This window comes from Danio aesculapii, chromosome 8 (assembly GCF_903798145.1).
Source record: "Danio aesculapii chromosome 8, fDanAes4.1, whole genome shotgun sequence".
NCBI lineage: Eukaryota > Metazoa > Chordata > Actinopteri > Cypriniformes > Danionidae > Danio > Danio aesculapii.
The window spans coordinates 39,333,853-39,360,562 of record NC_079442.1 but is presented as its reverse complement, the minus strand read 5'-3'; the positions used below and the strand labels follow the sequence as shown (position 1 = coordinate 39,360,562).

The 26,710-nt window shown below is 34.3% G+C and overlaps 1 protein-coding gene across 1 annotated transcript; it reads right to left on the bottom strand.

Annotated features, from left to right (window-relative positions):
- Positions 1-3,004: 3,004 nt before the first annotated feature.
- si:dkey-6n6.1 (uncharacterized protein LOC100170811 homolog) lies at positions 3,005-26,710 on the bottom strand. The gene is made up of 10 exons (XM_056463937.1): positions 26,261-26,710; positions 23,240-23,371; positions 21,338-21,501; positions 17,897-18,431; positions 14,560-14,675; positions 11,190-11,322; positions 8,623-8,780; positions 7,944-8,083; positions 6,469-6,795; positions 3,005-3,872 (listed from the first exon to the last, which is right to left on the bottom strand). The coding sequence occupies exons 1-10, from the start codon at positions 26,415-26,417 to the stop codon at positions 3,692-3,694; spliced, it is 2,043 nt and encodes a 680-aa protein (XP_056319912.1). The 5' UTR covers positions 26,418-26,710; the 3' UTR covers positions 3,005-3,691.

Genomic DNA, 26,710 nt, shown 5'->3' with positions numbered 1-26,710 from the left:
GAAAAAAATTGTATTTGAGACATTCCCACTCAAGTTGTCTTTCCCTCCCACTGTTTCTCTTTTTTATGGATGAAGAGAGAGAGAGAAAGAGAGAGAGAACTGGACGGTGTGTGTGTGTGGGCCGATAATTCCACCCAAATACTATAGTTAGCACAGTTATTGTAATTCTTTTGAATGAATTTTAGTTTAAAATCACCCTTTATTTTACTTATTTTTAAATACAACGGGTCCAGCTGCAAAACAGTCGTGTTTATGCATATATCGCTATACATGTAATCAAATGAAACACCGATAGACAGACACTATGTGACAGAAAGCCAGATAGATAGACAAAGAGACAGACATAGACAGACAATATATAAAATAATAGACAGTCAGATAGGCAGAGACAGACAAATATAATGAAAAATATATTGTAGACAGACAGACAGACAGACAGACAGACAGACAGACAGACAGACAGACAGACAGAGAGATAAATATACAAACGGTAAACAGTTGTAGACAGATATTTGTATACAGACAGACACAGGCAGGTATATAGACAAAGACAGACAGATATAGAGACAAAATATATACACAAAGATATATGAAGACCAATAGATATATAGACTAATACAGACAGGTATATAGACAATGACAGAGAAATATATAGACAAGATATATAGAGACAGATATATATATATATATATATATATATATATATATATATATATATATATATATATATATATACACACACACACACACACACACACAACAACACAAATATATAGACAAAGACAGATCTATAGAGACAGACAGATATATAGACAAAGACAGACAAATATATAGATCAAAGACAGACAGATACATAGACAACAACAGACAAATATACATAGACATAAAGACAGATATATAGAAAAAACAGACAAATATATGAACAGATGGACAGATATATAGACAAAGACAGACAGATATATATAGACAAAGACATATATAGACACATAAATAGAGACAGATAGATATAGACAAACATAGATAGATAAATAGACAAAAATAGAGAAATATATATAGATCAAAAACAGACAGAAATATATACAAAAACAGACAAATATATAAACAAAAAAGACAGATATATAGACAAAACAGACAAATATAAAGGCAAAGACAGACAGATATATAGACAAAGACAGACAAATATATAGACAAAGACAGATATATAGACAAAAACAGACAAATATACAGACAAACACAGACAGATATATAGACAAAGATATATTGACAAAGATATATAGACAGATATATAGACAAAGACAGCTATATAGACGAAGACATATAGACAAAGACAGACAGATATAGAGAGACAGACAGATATATAGGCAAAGACAGACAGATATATAGACAAAGACAGATATATAGACAAAAACAGACAAATATATAGACAAAGTAATATAGAGACAGACAGATATATAGACAAAAACCGACAAATATATAGAGAAAGACAGACAGATATAGAGAGACAGACAGATATATAGGCAAAGACAGACAGATATATAGACAAAAACAGACAAATATATAGACAAAGTAATATAGAGACAGACAGATATATAAAGACAGATATATAGACAAAGATATATAGAGACAGATAAATATATAGAAAAGGACAGACAAATATATAGACAAAAACCGACAAATATATAGAGAAAGACAGACAGATATAGAGAGACAGATAGATATATGGGCAAAGACAGACAGATATATAGACAAAAACAGACAAATATATAGACAAAGTAATACAGAGACAGACAGATATATAGACAAAGACAGAAATATAGACAAAGATATATAGAGACAGATAAATATATAGACAAAGACAGACATATATATATATATATATATATATATATATATAGAGAGAGAGAGAGAGAGAGAGAGAGAGAGAGAGACAGATATGTAGACAAAAACAGACAAATATATAGACAAAGTTATATACAGACAAATATATAAACAGACAGACAGACAGACAGACAGACAGACAGACAGACAGACAGACAGACAGACAGATAGATAGATAGATAGATAGATAGATAGATAGATAGATAGATAGATAGATAGATAGATAGATAGATAGATAGATAGATAGATAGATAGATTTCACACATTAGACACTTTAAAATGCTCTATTGATATAGATGTGGCCCAGCTCTTTGACACACAATAAACACATCCTGCCACAGACTTCCAGGTTTTCCCACTAAGACTGATGTTACTTCAGGATATGCTCTTTTAATATAAGGAAGTTTTTCTTCATGGTTGAGGACACGGCCCACGCCCTAGAAATGAAGAACAGTCACAGAAATATATACATCAACAGAGAATCAGAGCAGGGACGGCCCAAAGAAAATAAATCTGGGACAGAGGCCTGCTGTGAAGCAGAAAAAAAGCACTTGTGGCAGTGAATTACCGGTTTAAGAGAAGAGTTTCTCTGGACAGAAATAGAGCGAGCAGTGAGTGCCACTTCCCAGTGTGTTAGTCTATAGCGTCATAACACACAATGATTAAAGTGCAACTCAGCATTGGGCTGATGTTCTCTGCTCTCAGCATCTGTTCATACTAAGCAGTGTTCAAGAATCATACTGCTATTATACAACATCAAATTGTTTATCTTACAAACTAAACTTTATACATTTTGATCCCTTAGCTGACATAAGCCAAAGGTTCAAGTAAGTTGTTGAATAGATTCAAATAATTATCTGAAGATTAACTAAGACATTTTTCATTAAAAAAAAAAAAAAAAAAAAAAAAAACTTGGGGAAAATATTTTTAAGAAGTAACAATATTTTAAGCATCTAGTATTACTGACGCCCCCTTGTGGGCCAATGAGATATTCAGATGCACAGAACAGTATAGACTTAATTGTAAAACTATTCCACTTCTCCAACAAGACTGCTGAACACAAGTGCTTCACCATCATCACCAGAGATGCCCTTATTACAATAATAAAACAAGCTTTGATTCCAGATGAAATCTGTCACCTGCCAGCTTTATTGTCGTTTGTAACAGAGAATACCAAAACCCGGACAACACACAATATCACAAAACTAAAAATAAAGTCAAAACCTTCGCTACTAATAACTGTAACAGGATTAAAATTAAAATGTTTGCCATTTAATTAAGAAATAAATAAAGCAAGAAGATGATACATTAGAGATTATTGCATATGATTTTAAAACGAAGCAAAAGTTAATTCAATTTGAAAGACTGCAGGCATTCATACAGATGTTTCATATAAGAAAAACTACACACACACACACGCATGCACGCATGCACGCACACACACACGCACACACACACACGCACACGCACACACACACACGCACACACACACACACACACACACACACACACACACACACACACACACACACACACACACACACACACACACACACACACACACACACACAAACATTAACAAGAAAAAGAACTATTAGCACCATATAAATCACACAGCTGCTACAGCATATAGGCACAGCTGATGTCTAATGTATGCAGTAGTGTTTAGTTGTGGAAAGTTAAAAAAAATGCATGCGTGCTTCCAATGATGCATCCCTAAAATGTACAGAAAACGAAAGGCCTCAAGTGTAAAAAAAAAAGAGAAAAACTTCTCAGAAAGCTGACTTAGATTTTGCTGAAAATATTTAGTGTTTCAGAACTGGTGCTCCTCGTATCTCTGGGGCCGCAGCAGGACGCTCTGGTAGGTTCTGATGCAGGAGAAGGCTGTGGGTGGAATGAGGCGCCGCTCTATCAGGTTAAACTCCAGGTGAACCGACACCAGTAGAGAATCGTCCCGCGCCGTAGTGTCACACAGTGAGTTCATAGTGACGTAGCTAAATACACAAGATCAGGTTAAAACATTCTCTTTTGTGATTATGAAGAAACAACTGGAGTTGCTTTTAGAATATATTTGTTTTCTTTGAGTCTACATGCCATTTCAGATGTTGGTAAGTTGGGTCCTGAAGCACTGCAGTCCTACAGTTGTGATCAAACCTTGATAAAAATCCTCATCTGCTTGTAGCTGTCCAGTAACTCTCAGATCAGTTTTAGCTAGTTCACGTGTGTCTAATTAGGGTTTGAGTATTACTCTGCAGGACTGCAGCTCTCCTGGAACTACTGCTAAACTATATCTACAGGAGTTGGATGATGAAACTGAAACACTAGCAAGTTTAGTGTTGGAGATTTCGTTTGACCAGCCTGGTGACCAATTTTCATTGATTGCACATTTCACATCAGTAATGGCGCGGTCACACTAGACTTTGTGCTTCCAAAATTCTGTTGTACATCACTTCGAATAGGGGCGGAATGAAACAATATGATTAGACATCAAGAAAGCGAATGATTGCTCCATATTTTAAATGTCTGTACAGAGAGGTCATGTTTTGATCTTCAATTAGTCTCACGCAATCAAGTTATGCGATTTCACATGTGAGAGTTTACCAAGCTTGAACTTTGTAATACAGCCAAATGTGAAACTTTTCACACAAGCATTTCCGGTCTGACAGATTGACAGACAGACAGACAGACAGATAGAAACAGAAAAATAAATATACAAACGGTAGACAGTTGGAGGCAAATATTTGTATACAGGCAGATAAATAGACATAGACAGATATATAGACAAACACATACAGACATATATAGAGAAAGGCATATAAGGACGGACGGACGGACGGACGGACGGACGGACGGACGGACAGACAGACAGACAGACAGACAGACAGACAGACAGACAGACAGACAGACAGACAGATAGATAGATAGATAGATAGATAGATAGATAGATAGATAGATAGATAGATAGATAGACAAAGATATATAGAGACAGATAAATATATAGAAGAGGACAGACAGATATATAGACAAAGACAGACAAATATATAGACAAAGACAGACAGATATATAGACAAGATATATATAGACAAATAGATATATAGACAAAGACAGACAAATATATATAGACACAGATATATAGAGACAGACAAATATATAAACATACAGAAATACAGACAGATAGACAGACAGACAGACAGACAGACAGACAGACAGACAGACAGACAGACAGACAGACAGACAGACAGACAGACAGACAGACAGACAGACAGATAGATAGATAGATAGATAGATAGATAGATAGATAGATAGATAGATAGATAGATAGATAGATAGATAGACAAAGATATATAGAGACAGATAAATATATAGAAGAGGACAGACAGATATATAGACAAAGACAGACAAATATATAGACAAAGACAGACAGTTATATAGACAAGATATATATAGACAAATATATATATAGACAAAGACAGACAAATATATATAGACACAGATATCTAGAGACAGACAAATATATAAACAGACAGAAATACAGAAAGACAGACGGACGGACGGACGGACGGACGGACGGACGGACGGACGGACGGACGGACGGACGGACGGACGGACGGACGGACGGACGGACGGACGGACGGACGGACGGACGGACGGACGGACGGACGGACGGACGGACGGACGGACAGACAGACAGACAGACAGACAGACAGACAGACAGATAGATAGATAGATAGATAGATAGATAGATAGATGACCAAGACAGCTGCCTAACTCACTGCAAAATTAAATATGCACCTCAACTCTCCTGTTTCCACTAACACTGTTCATTGGGAGCTCCACAGGGTCAATATACATGGCCACGCTGCTACAGCCAAACCTTTGGTCACTCGTGCCAATGCCAAATGTCAGTTTCAATTGTGCCAGCAGACAAAATTTTGAGCTATGGACAATGTGAAACATGTATTGAATCCACCTTCACTGGAGAGTTACGGTGTGGAGAAGCCCAAATCGTATCACCCAGACTGTTGCATGCGCATAGTGAAGTATAGGGTGGATTAGAGATGTTTTGGGCTGAATTATCATGGCATTCTCTAGGCCCAATACTTGTGCTATATGGGAGCATCATTTTGGGGTCTTTTGAAAGAGCAAGTCAGGAAACATTTTCCTCCACCAGCAATGGATCAAAATCCCTCTGGTCATTGTACAGGACTTGTATCTGTCAATTTACCATACTAATGAATTATTGTGGTCTAAAAATAGGCATTTCACTTTCATTGTCCAACCCCTATGTATGCAACTATAAACATATACAAACATTGACAATTTACTATGATATACACCTTAGATAGATAGATAGATAGATAGATAGATAGATAGATAGATAGATAGATAGATAGATAGATAGATAGATAGATAGATAGATAGATAGATAGATAGATAGATAGATAGATAGATAGATAGATAGATAGATAGATAGATAGATAGATAGATAGATAGATAGATAGATAGATAGATAGATAGATAGATAGATAGATAGATAGATAGATAGATAGATAGATAGATAGATAGATCTATACGAATGGACAGACTGACCTGATGTAGTTGTGGTTGAGTCTCAGGTGCTGTAGGCTCTTTAACTGCACAATGCCTCGTGGGATTGCTCTGAGCTGGTTGTGATCCAGCAGGAGTTCGGTCAGTGAGTTATACAGGCCGATGAAGGACACCTCATTGATGCCGTCTTCGCGCAGGCGGTTGTAGGACAGCTGAAGCGAGTCCAGGCCGGGCCGCAGGTGGCCGAACACATAGCCAGGGATGCGCTCAATTTGGTTGTGATGCAAGACGAGCTGCCGGAGACCCACCGGCAGGAATGAGGGAACGTGAACAAGTTTATTGTGGGAGAGGTCCAAAAACTCCAGTTTTCTGTACATAAAGACATGTTTGGATACGATTCAAGATTTTAGGAAATCATTTATTATGCTTATATAATGAAGTATTTATTATATATTTAAAATTGAGAGCAATGATTTTCAGTTGATTCAATTTTATTATTTGCTTACAGTGACATCTGCTGGATACAAACTTGTGAAGCCGCTGTCCTGACATTTTATCCTACCCATCAGATTATGCGATCTACCAACATTGTATTTGAATGGCTCTGAGGTTGGGGTTAGGGATTAGGTAGGTTAGGGCAATATTACAGCTTCATATCACAGTAATCTACATTAAAATTTACACTGGTAGCAAAATCTGATGGGCAGCATACTGCGTCATCAAAATGTGCTACCTGCATTTTGAATGGGAGGTAGCACAATCTGACAAGGTAGGACAAATTGACCACACCGGAATACATAGCTCAGCATCTCACTGACACGTACACAATGGTAAAGTTAACAATTGAATCCATTTATATATTTAAAAAAAATCTTTAGAGAAATTTAGCCAAGTTTAGTGAAATAAATCTTAGTAAACTGAAAATATTTATTTATTTTATTTTTTCACCTTTATTAAATAGGGCAGTAATGATGAGACAGGAATTCATGTAACACGTAAATCAAACTTGGGGTGCACTTTACCACTAGGCTATTCATGCCCACAATATATACCTATTTTATTATTTTAAATGTAGCGTTTTTACAATTAAAATTATTACATTTTGCAATATTAAGTTATCATTATAAGTTATTATATAATATTAGACATCAAATTGAGTGTATAAGAATGATTTGCGAAAAAAGATGTGATACTTAAGCCTGGAGTAAAAAATTCAGCTTTGACATCACAGAAATAAATTACATGAATTTTTTGTAATAAAACAACTAAAAATATTTATAATTTTTCACAATATTACAGTATTTTGGTCAAATAAATACATCCTCTGTGAGCATAAAAAACATTTGTTTACTTACTCATCCAAGACTTTCAGATATAATTTATTAAATAAATTCTTAATGTGCTATTCAATAATGAATCTTATCATGATATTTATCCACGACTTCACCTGTTTACATGCATTACAGTCACTGTCCAGTAGGTGGCACCGAACAGCAGAGAGAGAGATCTGAACTCACAGCAAGTGTATCCAAGCTCTGGGATGAATGCGGTCCTCTCGGAGTCGGTTATGGCTGAGGTTCAAGACTCTCAAGTTTGTGGTCTTGTTCAGGAGCCCTGAATGGACAACCTCTATCTTGTTGTCAGACAGGTGGAGCTCCTGAAGAAATAACACATCATTTTTAGGGTTCGTAAAACATTTCTTATGCTACCTAAATAAAACGGAGAGCATGTTTTGCATAGTGAGTATATATGACATTCAACTGAAGTCAAATTTTTAAACCCTCCTGTAATTTTTTTTTCTTTTTCAAATAATTTCCAAATGATGTTTAACAGAGCAAGGTATTTTTCACAGTATTTCCTATAATATTTTTTCTCATGGAAAAAGTCTTATTTGTTTTATTTCGGCTAGAATAAAAGCAGTTTTTAATTTTTTAAAAAACATTTTAAGGTCAAAATTATTAGCCTCCTTAAGCTATTTTTTTTTTTTGATAGTCTACACAACAAACCATCGTTATACAATAACTTGCCTAATTACCCTATCCTGTCTAGTTAACCTAATTAACCTAGTTAAGACTTTAAATGTCATTTTAAGCTGTATAGAAGTGTCTTGAAAAATATCCAGTCAAATATTATTTACTGTCATCATGGCAATGGTTGGGCAAATAGTTCTGACTTCACCTGTATATATGTACTGACCTGTACTGAAACAGGCAGACCAGAAGGAATAGCCCTGAATTTATTGTCATCCAGCCTGAGGTAAATCAGCTTCCTCAGAGGCTTGAAGGCCAGAGGAGAAACATTTCCATCGTGGAAATAATTATCCTCTAACTCCAGTGTCAGCAGCTGCACTAGACCTGAGGAAACAAACAACATTAGATTACCAAAGTAAAAATAAATAATAGTAATATCTGTCCTCGAATGTTTGAAGACTAGTGTCGTTTAGTTGTTTGAGATGATGTATTGTCTGGATTTGTCATGTAAATGATAACATAAAAGCCAGGATATTAGCTGCCAGTAGTTTTCTTGTTATTTCAAAATTTTACTTCTATATATACAGTTGAAGTCAGAATTATTAGGCCTCCTGTGAATTTTTTTTTCTTTTTTAAATATTTTCCAAATGATGTTTAACAGAGCAAGGAAATTTTCACAGTATGTCTGATAATATTTTTTCTTCTAGAGAAAGTCTCATTTGTTTTATTTTGGCTAAAATAAAAGCTGTTTTTAATTCTTTAAAAAACATTTTAAAGTCAAAATTATTAGCCCCTTTAAGCAATATTTTTTTTCTAATTGTCTACAGAACAAACCATCATTATACAATGATCTGCCTAAATAACCCAACTTGCCTAATTAACCAAGTTAAGCCTTTAAATGTCACTTTGAGCCGAATATTAATATCTTTAAAAATATATACAGTTAAAGTCAGAATTATTCACCCCTTTGAATTTTTTTCTTTTTTAATTATTTCCCAAATGATGTTTAATGGAGCAAGGAAATTTTGACAGTATGTCTGATAATATTTTTTCTTCTGGAGAAAGTCTTATTTGTTTTATTTTGGCTAGAACAAAAACAGTTTAAAATTAAAAAAAAAAAAAACATTTTAAGGTCAAAATTATCCAATTATCAGCCCCTTTAAACTTTATTTTATTTTTCGATAGTCTACAGAACAAACCATCTTTATACAATAAACTTGCCAAATTACCCTATCCTGCCTAGTTAACCTAAACTTTAAAAGCCTTTAATTGTCACTTTAAGCTGTATAGAAGTGTCTTGAAAAATATCTAGTCAAATATTATTTACTGTCATCATGGCAAAGATAAAGTAAATCAGTTATCAATACTATTATGATTAGAAATGTGTTGAAAATATCTTCTCTCCGTTAAACAGAAAATGGGGGAAAAAATAAACAGGGGGGTTAATAATTCAGGTGGGCTAATAATTCTGACTTCAACTGTATATATACTGAATATATATGTACCATCATCATGGCAAAAATAAAATAAATCAGTTATTAGAGATGAGTTATAAAAACTATTATGTTTAGAAATGTGTTGAAGAAATCTTCTTTCCCTTAAACAGAAATTGGGGAAAGAAATATACAGGGGGGCTAATAATTCAGGAGGGCTAATAATTCTGATAAAACTGTATATTATTTCTTATATAATTCCAGATGAAGTAATACTTCAATACATTACTTACATACTTTAGTAATGTGTAGTACTATAGCATACTTACACATCTTAAATACAGTACATTTATATTTTCACGTTAATACAATCTTATTTCAAAAGTCATTTGAACCCACATTTCATAAAACTGACTTAAAACTACGTGTACGACTTTAAAAAGCGCCTAAGATGAAAATCATCTTTTGTAAGCTGTTTGGACAGAACTGTGTGTAGGTATAGTGTGTCCCCAGTCATATTGGGGTGATAGAAACATAATAAATCTCTTTTTTTACTTTCCTGATGTTAAAATAGGATTTAAATCCCTCCCATTTTGAGGCCAACCGCAACGTGACGTAGGACTGCAGTTTCCCCGCCCACCGATTTGATTGACAGCCGCATATTAGCATGTCTCCGTAGGAACGCGTATAATCATATCAACAAGACAGGATGAGCGCAAAGCAACTGGGATTAAAAGATCTGTTCAGCTCTCTGTGATCATCAATCATCATCAAATGTGATCAAGAAGGAGTTTTACAAGTTTAAAAGGTTTTTAAAACAGTGCATGGTTGTAATGAATTACAGCGACTTTACCGTCTTTATCACCACAGCCGCATTTCAGTACAATTATAAAAGAAGATGCTTCAATCCCGGCACGTTAAACCTGGACGTTAAATCAGGTTTATTTTCTACATTTCTACATCCATATCCATTAACGTGTGTCCTGTCACATTTGTTGCACTCTGACAGCCATGTGGGTGGGGAGAACTAGCATTAAAGGCACACAAACAACAGCTACAATGTTTTCAGAGCAGAAAACTCTAATATTCTGAAAGGTATAATAAAAAATCTGATGGGTGTTTTGAGCTGAAACTTTACAGACACATTCTGGAGACACAAAAGACTTATCTTAAATCTTGAAAAAGGGGTAAAATAGGTGCCCTTTAAAAATAAGTTGAAACACATTAACTTACTTTTAATGAATTATGTTGTTTACGGTGTATGAAAAACATGGAATAACAGATCTCTCACTGGAACCGGGTGCTGAACAGCCAACAGAACTCTCTCTCTCTCATTCTGTATGTGTGTTTGTGTGTTTACCCTTAAAGCTGTGAGGAGTGAGACCGCTGAGTTTATTATCGTTGATCTTCAGCTCCACCAGCGAGGGAGGGAGAGACGGCACTTTAGTGAAGTTGTTTCCATCCAGATTCAACCTCCGGAGCTTCGTCAAGTTCTGCAACAGGCCGAGAAGTTACTCATAACAGCGTCAAAACCCGAGCGTAAATATCTCAGAGCCTGCCGCGAGTCACAGAAGCAGACGTTACACAACAAACACTGAGATATACTCAAGAGTTCATCTGGCAGGAGAAAACAGACATTTCCCGATCATGCAAAAATGAGAGAGAGAAAAAAACACTATTCTGCTTTAGGTCACACATATGACATTTATAAATCATGTGCTGGCGCCTTGTTGATATACTGTAACACACAGGTGAGAAAGTGGTCATAAATATAAGATGTGCTTCTTTTTTGGGGGGTAATATCTATTGACTGAAAATCCCATTTTCTCTGCAGCAACCCGGTGAGACTTGTCTTGGTGATGTCAGACCTGACATCTTGTGAAAACACGTCAGCTACTTGCTAAATATCAAGCATGCAGTGCTCGGCACCATAAGGCCTGATAAATCACCATTGTAGCAGATAACAGATCACAAGCAGTCTCCAGTTTTGCAGATTTGCGTTAGTCAGGATATTATTAGAGTGCTGGAGAAATCACATTCGCCGTTATGTGATCTTGAACACTTGTGCATCCTTAAGGACATTTTTGTCTTTTTGTTTTTAATACAAAGAGCATATTTTTTTTATTTGGATATTAATATTTCAACCTGATTGCTGTCCTGTCGGGTGTCATGGTGGCTCAGTGGTTAGCACTGTCACCTCACAGCAAAAAGGTCGCTGGTTCGAGTCCCAGCTGGGCCAGTTAAGTTTGCATAATGTCCCAGTGTTCATGCGAGTTTCCTCCGGGTGCTCCGTTTTCCCCCACAGTCAAAAGGCATGCGCTATGGATGAATTGGGTAAATAAAATACTGGGTTGCAGCAGGAAGGGCATCTGATGCGTAAAACATATGCTGGAATAGTTATTGGTTCATTCCACTGTGGCGACCCCTGATAAATAAGGCTCTAAGGTGAAGGAAAATGAATGAACGAATGTTGTCCTGTCATGAATTTATTTTCCCAAAAAAGTAGTTCATATGGCCGGTTAGGCTTCTTTATCTCAAGAGGTGCCCAAAGGAGTGCCTCAGGGATTGGTATTAGGCCCCATATTATTCTCTTTACATTAACAACTTGTGTGACAACCTTCCATATGCCTTTTTATCATTTGTATGTGGCCGATACAGTGATTTGTTGTAATCTTTACAGTCTGTTTTTAATATTGTTCAGTTTTCTTTTTTTTATTTCAATATGAATATTTTAACCATATTTCTTGGCCAAAAATAGCAGTATTTATTCTCATTGCATTTAAAGGTGCTGTATGTACAGTTTTGACTCTTCTAAAGCATAAAAATACCATTATAATGTTTGCAGATAATTAAGAAACATGCCAATTGAACATTCTTGTTTATCTGATAAACAATGCTGAAGTCAGATATTCTGCTTTGAAAATGTCTGTTACGTGCCGGAACAAAACAGCGTATATCATCCATTCAGTCAGGAAGGCTCGCAAAGTGTGCATCCGCAAGCGAAATGCGACCCCCGGTTGGACAGTAGCAGACTCCAAAACGAGACGCAGATTCAGAGTTCCACATGAGGTTATTAATTAGCAAATAATATAAATATTACAAACGTAAACATTAGGTGAACAGGTTACATTGTAACCCCGTGTCCTAACAACACGCTACATGATGAGATTTGCAGTGATAAGCAATTTGGCTGTTTGCACCAGATGAAACGCGACAAATTTAATTACAGCACATGCTGAATCACTGATATGTGTTGGTTTACACTGAGTCACATTTCTAAAGTTCAATTTCAAACTCTTTATTTCCAATATCTGAGGTTAACTATCTGCTGCTGCTTTAGTTGTATGCCAATAAATGTGATGTAAAATGGCATTCAAACTCACATTATTAGCATTTAACACTGAATAAAGCACCTGAGGTGTACCTGAGGTGATCATTGTCAGTTTTCTGTTGTTCAGCTGCAAGAAGAAGCAGTTTCTAAAATATAAATTTCAGTTGTTGTTTAGAACAAAAACTCCTTTTAATATGGAGAATATTCCTTCTATCGCGTGTCATTGCTTTTATTTAGAACACGGTATAAATCAGCCTTTAGGCTTGACAGTCAAGCACACTGCTGTTGGTGTCATCAATCTGGCAACCTGCACTTGCGTTTGTTTTGAATCAGGAGTGCAATACCTAGTTCAACCACGAAGCGTCACACTTAAATTCTGCACCTTTAAGGATGAAATCATGTACTCACAGATAAAATATGTAATTTTTCACATTTTTGTGCCATAATTTTCTCAGGTTTTGCATTTAGAGCAAACATGCATTTTCTCCCCTTGATTTCTGTAAGTAATGATGAAATTATAATCGTGTGAGTAAATTGGTATGGCTATCAACGTGTGATTTGTTTGTGGGTTAAAGATGAGATCTCCAGTATTGGTGTTTGCATCAAATGATATAAAAAAATTGTATACAACATGCAGGAGAAGTCTAAAGCTGCATTGCAAATAACGAATGTATCAAAATGAATGTTGCTTTTAATGAAAAACATAACTAATAAATAAGCTTAGAATTTAACAATAAGCTTAGAATTTAGCTTATCAAAACAAAAAAAAACACTTAAAAAATGTGATCAAAAAGAAATGACAACATATGTTTTCATATTACTTTTAATTTTATATTATTTTAACATAAATAAGGTTTCAATGTAACTTTTTAAATTAATGCAAATTTTAACTTACTGTTTTATGTCCGTTTAATTGATGTAAGTTGAAGTGACTTGTAAAGTTAATTTAAATCAACTTAAAAAATTTTAGTCTCTGATTAGTCTCTGATTTATCAGAGGTCGCCACAGCGGAATGAACCGAAAACTATTCCAGCATATGTTTTACGCAGTGAATCCTCTCTCCTCAACCCAGTACTAGAAAACACCCATACACACTCATACACTACAGGCAATTTTGTTCACCCAATTCACCTATAGTGCATGTCTTTGGACTTGTGGGGGAAACCGGAGCACCCAGAGGAAACGCACGTGAACACGGGAAGAACATGCAATCTCCACACAGAAATGTTAACTGACCCAGCTGGGACTCGAACCAACGACCTTCTTGCTGTGAGGCAACAGTGCTAACCACTGAGCCACCGTGCAGCCTAGAACTGACATGTAAAAAATAAAACAGTATATAATATTTTTATGAATGCTTTTGTCAATACACTTGATAGTAATATAGTCTGCACCTTACCTTAAACACATCTGGTGCCAAAGAGAAATCATCCAGCTTGTTCTTGCTGAGGTCGAGCCACTCCAGGTTGGGCAGACCTGCTAGAGCATGAGCCGGGATCTTGCTGATTTTGTTATCTGCAAAATAGCAGTAAGTCAAGAGTATTTTTTCATCTCTTTTGGATCACTTTGAGCTCTGTTTACACTTCTCACATTTCAGTGCCAGCGCTTGCAGAGCCACATACAAATAAATCCACTGACGGACAAACAGTAAGTCACTGCCAAGAACATCAGTCAAACTCAAATAACACCTTTTCACTACAGACACACATTTTTCATCTGTTTTGAAGAGATTTTTCCCCATTTGCACAGGCATATAAATCTAAAACAACTCAGTATGTTTCCACCACAATGAAAACAAATAATGTGTAAAAGTGTGAGTTTATATTCCACAATTAAAATTTGAACTCTAAAAATATATCAATATCTTTACTTCAACAATTTTTAAAACTCATAATAGATATCAAACATTAACACAAGTTTGATGTCTAATGCAAGTGATCATACAAAGACTTATAACATTTGAAAGAATTAAAAACTTCTTGCTGACAAATGGGTAAAACCTAATAGTTTGGACGATAGTGGCAAAGTGTCATTATATCATTATAATTACAATTATTTAATATTTTGTGCTGCAGAATTCATGATTCTTTAAATTAGGGGTGCACAAACTTTTTCTTACGAAGGGCCAAAAACCAAACCAGATTAAGGCTAGTGGGTCAAAGGTAAATATAGCTGCCATGGCTACTTCCTAATTTATTTAATAATATTAAAACATAACTAGAAAACATTGCTTTGTATTAACTGTAATGCATAATTTGTATAATTGTAATGCAGTTTATTATTTTTTTTTTTACAGTTTTATAATGAACTTATTACACTAAAACTAATCTAATTTACAACAGAACGATTTGCTCACAGATGCCTTCCGCATTGTCCTCTATATGTCAAGTTACAGTATTTACAATTTTACAAACTATTTATTTACGTATTTACAATTACCATTTAAATGAAACATTTAATTTCAGTTGTCTTTTTTGTAGCTCAGCAATAAAACAAACACACAAAAAAGATTATTTTAAACTAGAAATGACAAATCTCTGTTAAAATCATTCGCCCCAACCCTGCCTGTCATTCATTCTCTTCTCTCAGATGGGATGGTGGGCCAAATCAAAGGTTACAACGGGCCAACTTTGGCCCGCGGGCCCTAGTTTGGGCATCACTGCTTTAGATAGATCTTTTTAATATTTCATCAAATGCAAATATAAATTATTGTGACACAGAATGCAATTTTAAACTCTGTTTCCTTTACTGTATATTAAATTACACATAAAACACATAACAGTAAAAATAAAAAGTAATTGTAACTTATTTTTAAGATGTTAATACATAAAAAAAAAACTTATTTTCAGTGTATTACCAGCAGTGGTGGAAAGAGTACTGAAAAATTATACTTAAGTAAAAGTACCGTTACTTGCCTAAAAACGTAGTGCAAGTAGAGTAAAAGTATCTGTTGTGAATATTACGCTGTAAAAACCTGATGCAGTTACATGTAATTTGTGGATGTGTGTAAACGTAACATTCTGTAGTGCATTTAGTTATTGCCCAGCAGGCACACAACTTCATAAGACGTTTATATTTAATTAGATTTAGGTTGTGATGTTAGGTGACCAAAATTCAATGTCTAGCCAGCGTCTAAGGACATTGTTATTTTGATGTCCATTAACAACATCAAATGACGTTGATATTTGGTTGATTTTAGGTTGTGTTGGATTCTGACCAAAATCCAACGTCGAACTAACATCTTAAACCAATACTGACATCTATTGGAAACCAAAATCGAACATCTGATAGACGTCACTGTGGTAACATCCACACAACGTCAAGCTTTAACATCATTAGATGTTGATATTTGGTTGATTTTAGGTTGGACGTTGGACATTGACATCGGCCTGACCTTGGGTTCTGATGTCAACCCAAATTTCATTTCAAAACAAAAAGCCCTGAAGGTTAGCAAGAAGGTCACTGGTTCAAGTCCCAGCTGGGTCAGTTGGCATTTCTGTGTGGAATTTGCATGTTCTCCCTGTGTTGGCGTGGGTTTCCTCCGGGTGCTCCGGTTTCCCCCACAGTCCAAAGACATGCACTAGAAGTGAACTGAATAAAATTGGCCGCAGTGTATGTGTGTGAATGAGTTTGTATGGATGTTTCCCAGAACTGGGTTGCAGCTGGAAGGGTATCAGCTGTGTAAAACATATGCTCCATAAATTGGTGGTTCATTCCGTTCATTCCGACCTCTGAAACAGAGACCAAGGAAGGAATAATGATGGTTATATCTGTTCTGAACACCCTTGATTTACATGAATGTGTGTCTGCATACAGATCAGTGGTTAACACTCATGCTGGCCCTTCATCAAACACAATCATTAAGTTACATGAGGAAGACTCTGTTTTAAAGGATGGAGTTACATCTTTTACATCTTTTTCGGTGGCCCAGGCAGGTATATGTTGCGATAACACGAAAACAACGTTTTGTTACATCGAGATTACAAGAAAATTAAGTCGTGATTATGAGAGAACAACTGTTTTTATGTCAAGATCACAAGATAATTAAGTCGTGATTATGCATGGGACGATAACCGTTTTCAAGGTATACCGCGGTTTGGAAAAGTCAAGGTTTTAAAACAGTCAAAATTTTCTGTTATACCGTTCCTAAGGTATGTGTACGATTATTTGTGTTTTTTTAATTTTTTAATTTTTTAGAACAGCGGTATCTGTAGCAGAAAAGATGGCGTTTTAAATAGTAAAAAATCTGGTTTTGAAACTAATGAAGACAGCAGAAGTCAATAATTAATTTAGGTTTTGACTAAATTAAATAAATTTATATAAAAATAATGTTTACTGTTTGAAATGTTTCTCAAAATAAAATATACTGTCTTCAAAAGGGAAAAAAGTTTTAGTTTTTACCCAGACATTTAAGAAGAATATATTTCAGAGCAGTAATCACGATACCGCGAAACCATGATATTTTTATCCAAGGTTATCAAACCGTCAGAATCTCATACAGGCCCATGCCTAGTCGTGATCACGAGAAAACGAGAGAAAAAAAACATTTGAATGAATGGCCTCTTAGGACTTTCAGGACTGTCCTGTTATCAATTTTTGCCGCCAATGTTAGATGTAAATTTAAAGGCGTTTTGACATTAAGGTAATCAAATCGATTAGCATTTTTTAATGTGATTTTTGACACATTTATCGATGTCCCATGGTGCCTGCCGGGGACCAAGGTAAACCTCTCTCACCTGCTAGAAAGAGACTTCTGACCCCTGCATCTCTGATGATGGGCATTTGCGTAAGACGAGTGTTCCCACAGGCGATGAGAGACTCTGAAAGCAGGCAGCCTGAAGGGAGAGACTCCATATGAACAGAGGTGTGAATGACCGGATGTCCAGCACCTCTGTCCACTGGTCTTCCAGCGGGTGCGGGCAGTGGCCTTCCAGCAGGAATGATCACAGATCTCCTTGTAGGAAGAGTGAAGGCTGGCTCTGCTCGTGGTACGGCTGGTTTGAGTGTAGGTGGTATTACTCGTCTTTCCACTGTCATGGGCCGGACAGCAGATCTAAACACTGAAATACTGCTGTCGTCGTCATCGTCATCGCTGTCACTGTCGTCCTCTAGATAGTCGTCATCATCGTGGTCATCGCTGTCGAAAGGGATGGGCCTCATGAACTGAGGGTCTGTGGGCACTGCAGGGGTCTTGGGTGGCTTTACAGCATCCAGATTCACAGTCACATCTTGGTTTTTCTTTGCTTGCTTCCTGGGTATGGAGGGCCAAACCTGCAAAACATAAAATAAAAATAAATGGATGGATGGTTATATAATTAGCTAGCTAGATTCACCTAGTGGTGTGTGTTTGGATAAATGGTTATATGCTAGCTAGATTCACCCAATGGTGCGTGGATGGATGGATGGTTATATAGTTAGCTAGCTAGATTCACCTAGTGGTATGTGTATGGATGGATGGTTATATGCTAGCTAGATTCACCCAATGGTACGTGGATGGATGGATGGTTTTATAGTTAGTTAGCTAGATTCACCCAATAGTATGTGGATGGATGTATGGTTATATAGTTAGCTAGCTAGCTTCGCCCAATGGTACGTGGATTGATGTTTATATAGTTAGCTAGCTAGATTTACCGAATGGTATGTGGTAGGATGGATGGTTATATAGTTAGCTAGCTAGATTCAACCAATGGTATGTGGATGGATGGACGGTTATATAGTTAGCGAGCTAGATTCAACCAATGGTATGTGGATGGATGGTTATATAGTTAGCTAGCTAGATTCAACCAATGGTATGTGGATGCATGGAAAAATGAAAATAAACATTAATGAATGGATTGCTGATAGATAAATGGATAGATAGAAATATGGTTAGATGTTAAATAGATATACAAGTCTATATACACAGATTGAAAGTATTGGTTAAATTGGTAGATAGGAAAATGGGTTGTTATGTTAGATGGCTAGATTTGCACATTGGTTTGTGGACAGAAGACATGGGTAGATGACTAGATACATGTACAGGTGTATGGACTGAAATTTGGGTGGATGGATGGATAGACATATAGATGGATAGATAGATAGATGTAACAATAGAAAAATAAAGTAATATAAAAATTAATAAAACACACACACATTAATTGTTAATTAAATTTAAACCTAAATTAACTCATTTATTTATTATTTTATAATTTATCATTGCATGTCTTTTTCATTTCGATTTTATCCTTTTCAGTGTGTTATTGATTGAGAGCCCACGAATAAAAGAGTCAGCTCCTCTGAAAAAAGACCATAGCATTTTCTAAGATAATGAAATGATTTGCAAACTGAAATATGGTCACCCTAAAATAAAAACCTACACTGTACAAAGTGATTAATTAGTTGACTTTACTTAAAGGGTCATTAAACCCCCCTCTTTCAGTTCAAGTCTACCTCAGAACTTTTTCAAAAAATGCTTCGAGATGGGCATGGAGTGCTGCGGGCAGAGGGAGGAGTGGGTATTGCCGGCAGAGCAGGGGGAAAAGAGGGGAGCAAACAAGTGTTATCAGTTGGCTCACAAAATGAGACACAAACTATGAGGAGACCCATGATTTTATGGTTTACAAAGTTAAAATGCAAAGAAATAAACAGTAAGTAATTTAATGCCCTGCTACATTTGTTATTCGTAATTTCATATACACATAACCACAATTTGTTATATCATTATAAAGATAATCATGTTTATATAAACACTATAAATGAGGAGGACTTTTCTCCTCCTGAATCCCTGGGTCTGAACGCAGACACAGTGGATAGCAGTGCAGCAGGTCTCTTGCCCTGTCTATTACGACCATTAACCCTGCCGGTAATCTGGAGGATTTTAAACGTATGGCGAACAGCAGCACAGATATAGGCGATGTGTCTGAATGGTAACGAATTCAATTGATAGAAGACAAAGTCCGCCATTCTCCAATTCTCGTACAGCTCTCCCGACAAAAATGCTTGCTGCAAACTAAAAGCTTTGCTGTTTCGAAACAAGCAACAAACCACGTGGATCATGGAAAAAAACACATACGACCCATGCCATGTGTAGACGTGGTCTCACCCAGTCATTGAGTCTCACAGTTTGGCAGGTCTGCCTTGCCTTTGAAAAGCACGTGCTCTCATAAATAATTAAGAAGCAGGGTCTTCTCATAGGATAAGAAAACTCCACTATAAATGAAAATGAGAAGAAACTGACGCGTCATCACTCCACTAGCAGATTCACGCTACGTCACCAATTTTGATCCCGCCCAAAAAGTTCTTTTAAACCCGAAAGATGAAATTAGCTGACAAAAGCGTAAAATTATCAAGTTTTCCCCACAATTAAAGCTGACAGGTGCTAACGTTGTCTTAACTGATGCTCAACACACACAAATCTGTTAAAATCTCAAAAAAAAAGTACCCCAGTACCCCCACCTTTAAAAGTGAGTAAACCTGTTGCCTTAAAATTATTAGGTAAATCCACTATGTGCATAATTATAAAAATAAATCTAAGTCAACTAGACAATTCTCAATGAGTTTCAATGGGTTTACTCACTTTTTTAAAGTCAAGTAACTAACCACTTTTTATAGTGTATTTAAAGGTAAATAAGTACAGTTGAGGTCAGAATTTTTAGCTCCCCTGCGAATTTTTCCCCAATTGATGTTAACAGAGAAAGGAAAATTTTCACACTATGTCCGATAATATTTTTTCTTCTGGAGAAAGTCTTATTTGTTTTATTTCGGCTAGAATAAAATCTGTTTTTGTTTAAACACCATTTTAAGGTCAAAATTATTAGCCCCTTTTTTTCGATAGTCTACAGAACAAACCATCGCTATACAATGACTTGCTTAATTACTCTAACCTACCTAGTTATCCTAATTAACCTAGTTAAGCCTTTAAATGTCACTTTAAGCTGTATAGAAGTGTCTTGAAAAATATCTAGTCAAATATTATTTACTGTCATCATGGCAATGATAAAATAAATCAGTTATTAGAAATGAGTTATTAAAACTATTATGTTTAGAAAACTGTTGAAAAAAACCTCTCCGTTAAACAGAAATTGGGGAAAAAAAATAAACAGGGGGGCTAATAATTAACTTCAACTATACAATAATAATAAAATGAAATAAAATTGAAGCACATAAAGAATACTCTCCTGCACATCTACTGTACATACTTCTTTGGCTGGGATGATCTCCATCTTGCTCTTCTTGGGCTTCACCTGCAGAACCTCAGTCTCCACAGGTGGTTTTCCATTTCCTGTCAGTCTGTTTTTCGGTCTTTTTTTCCCCACAGATGGTGGATTGTGTTTCCCGGGCACAGACTTCAGGGTGGATGAAGCTAGACATGGTGTGGAAAACAGAAAATCAGTACCCACCACTGGGCATCCCACTCCCTCATGGCACCTTTCCCAACACCGCAATGCACCAGCACTGACACCCAGTGTTTTACATAATTCCCAGCCTGCACCACCACAGGGATGCCCAGCGGTTTCTTTAGGTCTTACTACTAATGGTTAATCAGATTTTTTATTTTAATGGAAAACTAAAAAACAATTTTAAAAAAAGAAAGATTTGGACATACCATAAAGTTTGGGCTTAGTTCAATTACACATGAAATGAAGATAAATGAAATTGTTAATAAGGACATTTATAATGTTGCAAACAATTGCGTATCAAATTTATGTTGTGCCATTATGAAAAATCTTTTTTCGCTGCTAAAATGAAAAATAACATTTCAAGCAGCACAACCATTTTCAACATAGATTATAATGAAGAAATGCTTCTTCTTCTTCTTTTTAAAGGGATAGTTCACCCAAAAAAATTAATGAACTGATTTATTCTCCCTCATGTAGTTTTAAAACTTTATGAGTTTCTTTTTTTTTCTGTTGAAAACAAAAGAAGATATTTTGACATATGCTGGGTTTTGGTATCCACACTGTAAAAAATGGCCGTGATTTCAACGGTAAAAAAAAAATGTAAAAATGTTACAGTACAAATCCGTAACCTGGTTAGCACTATGTTTCTTTAATATATACAGAGAATAACCGTAAATTGACTTTCCCAGAAGTCCCTGTATGGCACATCACTTTTTATGCTTTTTGTTGACATTACTATGAATCTTTTTAGTTGTTTCCCCATCAGTCATGTACATTAGAGATTTATGTTACATCTAATGTTGATAAACAATGTTTATTTCATGACTTTAATTTTATGTGTGTTACCATACTGGTGTTTAGTAGCTGTGTGAATAACACTGAGCACCTTCTATACTCTGATACACTTTTCTGCTAGAGGGAAAAGTTGTTTGTGATGAGCATTGGTTCATTATGTAACTTCCTCATCACCACCTGCATATGGGTGCGCTAACGTGTCTAACTGTGTAACAAAAGATCTGTAGATGTTGGTAATTCAAAACACAGACATATTACATCTATAAATTAATGAAATACGGTAGTTTACTGTAAAAATGAGAAATTACTTTTACGGTTTGTACTGTATTTTTTTAACGGTAAAGTACTGGCAACCACAGCTGCTGTTTTTTTACCGTAATTTTACAGATTTATTTTTTACAGTGCATTGACCTCCATAGGAGGAAAAAAAATGCTATGAAAGTCAATGGGTGCCAGCAACAGCAATCTTCAAAATATCTTCCTCTGAGTTCCAGAAAAGAAAGAAACTCATAAAGATTTTGAACAAGTGAAGGGTGAGTAAATGATGAGGTAATTTTAATTTTTTGGGTGAACAATCCCTTTACATCAGCATACTGGAATGATATCTGAAGGATTATGTGACAATGAAGACTGTAAATTTAGCTGGTTTGCCATTACAAGAATAAATAAATGACATTTTAACATCTACTAATATAGTAAACGTACTGACAACTTTAATAGTATTTAACAACACAGCAGTATCATTTCAATACATTAAATACAGTCTTTGAGAGTATAGCATTAAAAAAAATCCCAAACCTTTAGCCTATATTGTAATAATGTTTGATTTTGTCTGATTGAGTGTGCTGGACTTAAATCATTAATAACTGTGATTGCTGGGACAGAGAATTAAAATGGTTCCCAAACCTCTAGCTGAACATGGTATGGTTCGGCAGCTCGCTGCTCCATATTTACACTGGCACACACTGCACGGCTCCGGAGACCAGACAGCCCCTTCAAACAGAGAAATCCCATTCACCAAGCACTGGCTGCTGCGTCCTGGCATTTATCCACAAACACAGAGTTGCAGAATTCAGCACAGAGCAAATCCAAGAGTAACTGAACACTTAAGTGTATTACATAACAGGGGATATGTATATTCATTAATATATAATATAATATAATATAATATAATATAATATAATATAATATAATATAATATAATATAATATAATATAATATAATATAATATAATATAATATAATATAATATAATAATTTTAATTTGTAAATAATTCACAGTGGCAACAAATATTTGGAAATCTCTCCATGTATTTTTCAACATATACAAATGTATAATAAATAACTACAATTATGTAATTATTATCTAACATAAATTATTAATATATTCTAATTATTTTTTTATTTAACAACTTATTGTTCAGCAATTTTGTATGCATAATGAAAATAAATGTTAATATAAATACATTATAAAATATAGACTTTTTTTTCCCTTAAATTTTCCACTCTGACACAAAATGTACATACCTAAATATTTATTTTCAGCAATTACCAATTTCTGGAATACAATGAATATAGATATTAATAGAAATATATATAAAATGATTCTTTAAATTATTGAAAATTAACCTATTTTATTTCTAAAGTTAAATAATAACTTTTTTGACTATTCCAATTGCACAAAAAATTATCTGCAATGTTGAACTGGTATTACATTTGACCAGGAGCCACAGTTCAGAACCGAGTCAATGGAGATTTTTACCACAATGGAGCAAATGTTAATCATTCACATGTTTTAAGGCCTGTGTCTGTATGAGCATTTCAAAAAGGTTTTAAGCATTCAGGCACATGGAATTGTACCAATTGAAACTTTAATAAAATATTTTTGCAATTATTTATACTATGACGATGCTATAGTATGTAGTGCTATTTTACATTTGATTATTAAATTTCTTTACCTGAATTCTTACCAAATAGAGCTATTTAGAGCTATTCAATTATCTGGGAAAACTGTATTCAAATCGCAATATATATTGCAGAAAAACAAAACATTGCATGGTACGATTTTTTCAGTATCTTGCAGCCCTACTATACAACACAATATCTTTTCAAATATTCAAATAATTTTTGCTAAAGTTAAATATTTATTTTTCAACATTTCCAATTGCTCAATAAATACAAATATTAATATGTAATCGCATATTGAAAAATATATTGTTATGATATTATTAAGTGAACAAAAACGTATATATTAATCATTAAAACTGCACAAATAAATGAAAATATCAATATGAAAATCATAGATAAATTTAAATACTTATTTTTCTACATTCACAACTGTGTAATAAATAAAATATTAATATATAATCCCAATATTAGGAAACATACTTAAAAATTATTCTAATGATATTATTAAGTGACCAAAAAAACTTAAATTTTAGCAATTTCAACAGCACAAATAAATAGAAATATCAATATGGATATCACAAAAAATTAAATACTTCTTTTTTAACATTCACAATTGCGCAATAAATACAAATATTAAGATCTAATCCCAATATTAGGAAACATACACTCCAAAAATATTTTTTGCTGCTTGTTCAAACTACTTACTTAAAATGTGCTGAATTAACACAATTCTTGAGATTTGGGGTCAAATAAATTTTTTTTTTTTTTCAATCCACTTAAATTTCAAAAACAACTAAGTTCTTGATCGATTTGTGTTGGCACACCATGAAGGAATTGTGTGGAAGCCAGCATTTTTACAGTGTATTTAAAATATTGTTATGAAATTATTAAAGGAACAAAAACTTACATTTTAACAATTACAAAAACAAATTGAAATGTCAATATGGAAATCACAGATAAAGTTAAATACTTATTTTTCAACATTCACAATAAATACAAATATTAATATGTAATCACAAAATTAGGAAACATTTTTCAAAATATTCTAAAGATATTATTAAGTGAACAAAAACTTACATTTTAACAATTACAAAAACAAATTGAAATATCAATATGGAAATCACAGATAAATACTTATTTTTCAACATTCACAATAAATACAAATATTAATATGTAATCACAAAATTAGGAAACATTTTTCAAAATATTCTAAAGATATAATTAAGTGAACAAAAACGTATACTTTAACAATTACAACAGCACAAATAATAAATAGAAATATCAATATGAAAATTACAGATGAAGTTAAAATACTTATTTTGCAATATTCAGAATTGAGTAATAAATACAAAATTAATATGTAATAACAATATTTGGAAACAAATTTAAAAGATATATATATATATATATATATATATATATATATATATATATATATATATATATATATATATATATATATATATATATATATATATATATATATATATATATATATATTCTAAAGATATTAAGTATTAAGTGAACAAAAACTTATATTTTAGCTATTACAACTGTAAAAATAAATGGAAATATCAATATGAAAAAGTTAAATATTTATTCTTCTACATTTACAATTGTGCAATAAATACAAATATTAATATATAATCCCAATATTAGGAACCAAAAAATATTCTAATGTTATTATTAAGTCAACAAAAACGTATATATTTTAACAATTACAACAGTACAAATAAATAGAAATATCAATATGGAAATCACAGAAAAAGTGAGTTATTTTTCAACATTCACAATTGTGCAAAAAATGCTAAATTTGTATGTAATCATAATATTAGGAATCTTAAAATATTCTAATGATATTTTTAAGCCAATAGAGCACATATTTTAACTGCACAAATAAATACAAATATAAATATAGAAATCATGCTACAGTTATTAAATTTCCCAAAATTAAATATAATCATTAATATAATCATAAAAAACCTTCATTAAAAATAGAAATCCTACAAGCATCACTCACCTGGAAGGAATGGATTATCGTACTCAAGTGCATCATCAGTGGGTAAGAAATGCCTGGAGCTCTTCTGCCTCTCTCCTCGTCCCTTCTCAGGCTTTCCCTCAGCTGCTAAAGCGGCCAAACACAGGCACAAACACACAGCTAAAGGCTTGTTGTGCATTATCGCTGAAGGCAGGAGTCAGCTCAGGTGAGAAGTGTCTGAAACAGCTGTCTCAATGACTCTGAGCGATACACCTTCTCAAAGGCCAGTTATATTCTCTGCCTCTGGAAATCATGTTCAACCCTCTGAGAAAAAAAAAAAAGAAATGCAAAAGGTGAGAGTGTGGAGGAAGGAATGGAGGAACGGAAGCAGGGGAGTGAGAGGGGAAAAAAGAAAAAGAAAACAGCTTCAACAAAGCGTCTCTTTCATTTGCCCTGAAGAACCACCAACCGCCTCTCCATTCACTCATAACG

Coding starts and splice junctions, on each gene's coding strand:
- si:dkey-6n6.1 (XM_056463937.1), bottom strand. CDS start 26,417: ATGCACAACAAGCCTTTAGCTGTGTGTTTGTGCCTGTGTTTGGCCGCT. Junction 11,323..14,559: donor TGGCACCAGATGTGTTTAAG/GTAAGGTGCAGA, acceptor GGCCTGTTGCAG/AACTTGACGAAGCTCCGGAG. Junction 3,873..6,468: donor CTCAACCACAACTACATCAG/GTCAGTCTGTCC, acceptor TTGTGTATTTAG/CTACGTCACTATGAACTCAC.